At 37.5% G+C, this 6,157-nt stretch overlaps 1 protein-coding gene across 2 annotated transcripts in view; it reads left to right on the top strand.

Moving 5' to 3' along the window:
• LOC6047372 (ADP-ribosylation factor 6) overlaps window positions 1–5,856 on the top strand; it is a 76,532-nt gene extending 70,676 nt beyond the window's left edge. For both annotated transcript variants that reach the window (XM_038260967.1, XM_038260968.1), the window contains exon 5: window positions 3,696–5,856. In XM_038260967.1, the coding sequence (XP_038116895.1) occupies window positions 3,696–3,838 (143 nt within the window). In that variant the 3' untranslated portion in view covers window positions 3,839–5,856. The remainder of the gene's footprint in view (window positions 1–3,695) is intronic.
• Window positions 5,857–6,157: the final 301 nt, after the last annotated feature.

A 6,157-nucleotide genomic window follows, 5' to 3' on the forward strand; every position in this document is an offset into this window, starting at 1 on the left:
CAAGTGTAACAAGCTAAGGAAATGCGCGTTATAACCCATTAAAAATGTTTAAAAATCTGTCGGATTTTTTTATAATCATCTTATTCCAGGTCTTGACTAAAACTTTGATGGTACAAGTTTTTAAAAAAATGCTGTTTTTTAATGTAAACAGTTATTTTAACAAGGAGAATGGGCAAATTTGGTCCAAGGATGTACACGAACGGGACCAACTTTTTTCGAAAGATCTCGCTGAGACATGAAAAAAAGTCTTCTGGACCAACTCTCTAAACCCCGGGGTTCAAATGTTACAAGTTGTTGAAGTTTGAGCATTTTGGGTTAAAATGTACAAAAAATCGTATTTTTGCTATTTCTAAAATCATTTACAAAATCTCTGTTTGATTATGGATTTCGATTTTCTTGACTTCATTCGACGCGTATCAGCAAAAAATTTGAGTTCTGATATGTCTTAGCATGATTGAAACATGATTTCTCTTGTTTATAACCGTTTGAACCGTTTGTGCAAGAGGCATCCCATAGAAACAAGTCGAAACCGGGTCCAACCCAGACTGCTTCAGTGAGTATGGAAGGCTTCAGTGCAATGTTGTAACAACTTATTGGGATGGTTTGAGTCATCCGAGAACTCCTTGGAGTTAAGACCGGTGAGTCTACCGCCGTAACAAGCAAGATGTCGGCGGTTTTTGACCACGGATCATACCCACATGGCTTCAGTGAGTATGGTAGACTACTATGCTGATGTGTTGGAGTGTCCTGGGTTCTCCTAGGACTCCCTGGAGTTAAGATCTGTGGGTCTACTACCGTAACAAGCAAAATGTCGACCGGTTTCGACAACGGAACATACCCGCATAGCTTCAGTGAGTGTGGTAGACTGCTTAGCTAATGTGTTAGGATGTCCTGGGTCATCCAAGGACTCCCTGGAGTTATGATCTGTAGGTCTACGGCTGTTACAAGGACTCCCTGGAATGGTCCAGAACATCCCTACATAACAGCAATACAGTCTGCCATACTCACTGAATCTTTGCGGTTATGATGCGCGGTTAAAAATCATCGACCTTTTTCTTGTTACAGTGACCCAAATATCTAAACTCCAGGGAGCCCTAGGATGACCAAAGACATCCCAACACATTAACAAAACAGTCTACCATACTGTCTGAAGCTATGCGTGCATGTTCCGGGGTCAAAAATCGTCGACCTCTTGCTTGTTACGACTGTAGACCTACAGATCATAACTCCAGGGAGTCCTTGGATGACCCAGGACATCCTAACACATTAGCAAAGCAGTCTACCACACTCACTGAAGCTATGCGGGTATGCTCCGTTGTCAAAACCGGTCGACATTTGGATTGTTACGGTAGTAGACCCACAGATCTTAACTCCAGGGAGTCCTAGGAGAACCCAGGACACTCCAACACATCAGCATAGTAGTCTACCATACTCACTGAAGCCATGCGGGTATGATCCGTGGTCAAAAACCACCGACATCTTGCTTGTTACGGCGGTAGACTCACCGGTCTTAACTCCAAGGAGTTCTCGGATGACTCAAACCATCCCAATAAGTTGTTACAACATTGCACTGAAGCCTTCCATACTCACTGAAGCAGTCTGGGTTGGACCCGGTTTCGACTTGTTTCTATGGGATGCCTCTTGCACAAACGGTTCAAACGGATAAAAACAAGAGAAATCATGTTTCAATCATGCTAAGACATATCAGAACTCATAGTTTTTGCTGATACGCGTCGAATGAGGTCAAGATAATCGAAATCCATAATGAAACAGAGATTTTATGAATGATTTTAGAAATAGCAAAAATACGATTTTTTGTACATTTTAACCCAAAATGCTCAAACTTCAACAACTTGTAACTTTTGAACCCCGGGGTTTAGAGAGTTGGTCCAGAAGACTTTTTTTCATATCTCGGCGAGATCTTTCGAAAAAAAGTTGGTCCCGTACGTGTACATCCTTGGACCAGCTCCCATACAAATTTGCCCCTTCTCCTTTGATTTTCCGTACGTTCTACTAAACTAGTGGGGCAAGACGAACAACCCGTTGGGGCAAAAGGAACAATGCAAGAAACAACATGTTAATTTGCTAACAATTGAACTGGTATCACTTAGATATATCAGATTAGAATGTATTTGAAACGTTTCTTTCATTTTTGGATTAAATAATAAAATTTTTCTTAAAAATTTATTGTTTTTTTTTAAATACTTAGATGATAAATAGTAAATTTTCTTGATATCACTAAATTAGTATGGACAATTTTTTTAACAATTGTTTATTAGTTTTTAAGTTCTTTTATGTTTTTATTTCCCAATAAAATATGTTGTTGCAGCAATTTGTAACTTTTTCCATACTAAAAATCCATACACTTGCCTACACTTGCCCCACCTGAACAAGATTTTTTAAAAGCTCTCAACAAAAATAACCAAAACTTAAACCATACTTTGTAATAGGTGCAAGTCATTGGAAGGGACACTACTGATCTAGGAAAAATTGCATTTTGATAAAATGAGCCTTAAAACAATCCCTAAGCCTTATTTTGTACTTTCCAAATATTATAAGAAAACGAAGGTTTGAAAAAAAACTTCATCAAATCTTATGCCCAGTGGCGTTTACGTTGTTTTGGCGGTTATGTGGTAGTAGAATCAGCTGATTGCATTGCTAGCAACAATTCCTCATACTGGAAAAAATCAATATTGTAGAAATTACGGCCGTACAAGCGATTGTTCCTCTTGCCCCACCTTCCCCTAAATTAACCTTTAAAAAAAAATTGTGACTTATCTATATTTCGATCTAGATTTTACGATACACAAGGATTCAAATATGTTTATCAGATTTAGAAAAAAAAAGTCCGCAAACTGGGGAGAATTCATCTTTCTCTGAAACGGTTATATTTCATTGAAACTACTTCACATGTTTGAATGGGAAACACGAAAACAATTTCAGTAAACATTTACAGGAGATGTGTCACAATAACGTCATGCTTAGTATTCCCGGACGCTTCGAAACCCGGACACCTCATCTTGTTTTATTAATTATTTGGATATAAGCTCGCAAAAAAAAAAATGTCAAAACTGTGTTATGTGATGAATTCTAACATCAACTTTCATTTAAAGTTTGTTTTAACGCTGTAGTTAATGGCAAAATAATTAAACAAAATAAAATTATAGGTTTACCAAAAAAGTGAAACATTTCACTGAAATATTTCATAGCCGTCCGAGGCACCGGAAAGGCAAAGCAGAAATTTATAGATTTGATTTCCTTGAATTCAAGCAAATTTTTATATAAAATATCAATTGTTTTGATGTTAACACATTGTTTCAGATCTAAAGAATGCCATTCTCTAAAATTCAGTCCAAATTTGTGTGATTCATAAGCATAATTGAGTGTCCGGAATTCGAAGCAAAAGTATACGGATTTCGAATCAGCTTTTATGGCTTTTATCAGAGTCCGGATTTTTAAGCATAACAAGTCATTTTATATTTCCGATATTTCTTTAAATTGACTGTTTATATTACATCCTGATAATATGTCTACATTTCAAACTTATTACAAGATTTTTTTCCAGCTATAACAAAAATGATATGCTGCTATGTGTCCGGATTTAGAATCATGACGTTACGTAATTGACGTAATTTTGGTATTTTTTTTCACCTGAAAAAAGTTACTAACCGTGTAAATTTCTTTCCTCATTCCAGCAATGAAACCCCACGAGATCCAGGAGAAGCTCGGCCTGACGCGGATACGCGACCGCAACTGGTACGTGCAGCCGTCGTGCGCGACGACCGGCGACGGCCTGTACGAGGGCCTGACGTGGCTCACCTCGAACCACAAGTTATGAGAGTAATTGTGTTGTAACACAACCCTAGAGAAAAAAAAAATGTGTGCGCGCGTAAATGAGAGAGAGCGAGCGAGTGTCGTCGTCCGAAACGAGTTAAACAAAACACAAACATTGTCACACAGCGAGGATCTACGAAAAAAGTATCGTAGCCTGTGTGACGTTGATAATGTTGTCGTGTTGCCAAGCCTCCAATTCCTAACTGTTGTGTGCGCCCCTCCTCCTTCCGGTCCTCATCAACAATAACAACCGTAGCCTAAACACACACACACATTCACAAAACCTACCTACATAATTACTAAAGAAATTGAAAAACAATGCTACAATACTGTTATGGGTAAAATATATGCGTGCACCACTTTACACTTTTACGATTCGTTCTTGTTTTTTGGGTTCGTCGAGTAAATTTAAAAAAAAAAGAAAGAAAAGAATAAAACAAACACAAAAAGCAAATCTATCCGGCCTCGAAACGGATTCAAAACCTATATCTTTATCGATTAGAGAAAGTGAGAGAAAAAATGGGGGAAATTTAAACAAATGAATGAACAAAGCAAGTGAGAATGTTTGAAGTAAGTGCATAAGTAACATGTAATCGATTAATTTGAGCTATATTTAAACAAAAAGAAAGACGTTCAAATTAAAGCTGAAAAAAAAAGAAAACAAATTCGCTGCACTCTATTGTTCTCTATCCCAAGTTTCCGCCCTGTTTCGCCTGTTTCCAGCCAGTCGCACACTCAAAAACACAAACACTCTCACACATTCTATCCAGAGATTGTAGCTAATATTTATTCATTAAAGCACAGTAAAGGATTAAACAAGAACCGATCGCAGGTTGAGCGTGATCAAAACGAAAACCATCACGAAAGTAGCGAAATCAAAGAGTGCAACACAAAAAGGAATTTTCTTGGAGTGACGATCGATCGGGGAAGGAGAAGAAGTTTTACTTGTATATACTATGAAAGTGCATAATTATTCAGCAGAAAGAAAGGGGAGAAACACACACATTAAACAATGCTTGAGAATGAAAAAAAAAAACACATTAAAGAACACTTATTTTGTAAGCAATTGAATGATGTCGAGAGATAAATAAGAAATAGGAGAAAAAAAAACAAGCAAAACAAACGAACGACAGTCATTCACCAGCAGAGCTAATTGTAAATATTATAAATGGCCACATAACACACAGACACACCCAACATGTAAAACGAGTTAAAGTGCGTAAGGAAACTGAAACAGCAAAACAAAACTAGGGAAATAATTTCAAATGAGAAGAAAAAAAATCTGCATTCGCATCCTTAGAAGAAAAGCAAATATATAAAACAAATCATAAAAAAAAACAATAGAAATCACGAACTCCCCCAAACTCTAGAACGGGCATAAAATTCAAACAGATCAAAGTGTGCTTTGAGCGAGTGCCGACTGACTGCGTGTGTGCGCGCGTGTGTAATTCTGCGAATGTGTGCGCTGCAAGGTGTGCTTCTTTGAGTTTTGTTTTTCGTTTTAATCTATTGAAAAAAAAACCCAAACTAATTTGCTACGTTGTTTTTAGTTAGGGCTTGACGCGCGAGCGCGCGCGCCTGTTTTGTCCCGCCTTGTCATAAAGATTTATTTTTACACAACCACAAGAACGCATAAAATTCACACACACAAGCATATTTTATTTACGTTTCATCCCGGCTAATTTTGGTTGTCGTTTACTAGTTGTTTATATTATTTGAACGGCGATCAGATTGTGTTTAGCGTGTAAGAGAACGGAGCCAAAAGTGATGGCTCGGCAAAAGACGAAAAAAAAAATACTAAAAAGAAAGGATCGCTGTGGCGATTGAGTTGCGAAAGCGCAGAAAAAAAAAACAAAATGGCGAAGAATGAGGAAAAGAACAAGAAAACACTGGAAACTCAGTAAAGGAAATATTAGAAATGTATTTTAGCATTTATATAGCGAGAGCAGGAAGGCAACAAGTGGAAAAAAACAGATTAAATAAAGCTAGAAATCTACATCATGAAGAAATAATAAAAAAAAATCCGTGTTTGAACTGCTTCTTCGAAATGTTTCACCAAACACTTACACCGTCGCTTCTGCCGTTTCCAGTCTGTGCTCGTAGCTGGTGCACGAACCTACTGCGGTGTAGTGTGCTTCGACGTTTTCAATTGTAGTTGGCGCTGACATGCGCCGTGAGATGTTCACGTGGGTTGATGTTTGGTATTTTTAAGTGCTTAGAAATTTTCTTGACCATTTTTAACATGGAAGCGCCCCTGCGACTAGAAAATTGCATATAAATTCTCAATTTGAAAATTTGACTACTTTTTGATTGTAAATTTAAT

This window comes from Culex quinquefasciatus, chromosome 3 (genome assembly GCF_015732765.1).
Source record: "Culex quinquefasciatus strain JHB chromosome 3, VPISU_Cqui_1.0_pri_paternal, whole genome shotgun sequence".
Lineage (NCBI taxonomy): Eukaryota > Metazoa > Arthropoda > Insecta > Diptera > Culicidae > Culex > Culex quinquefasciatus.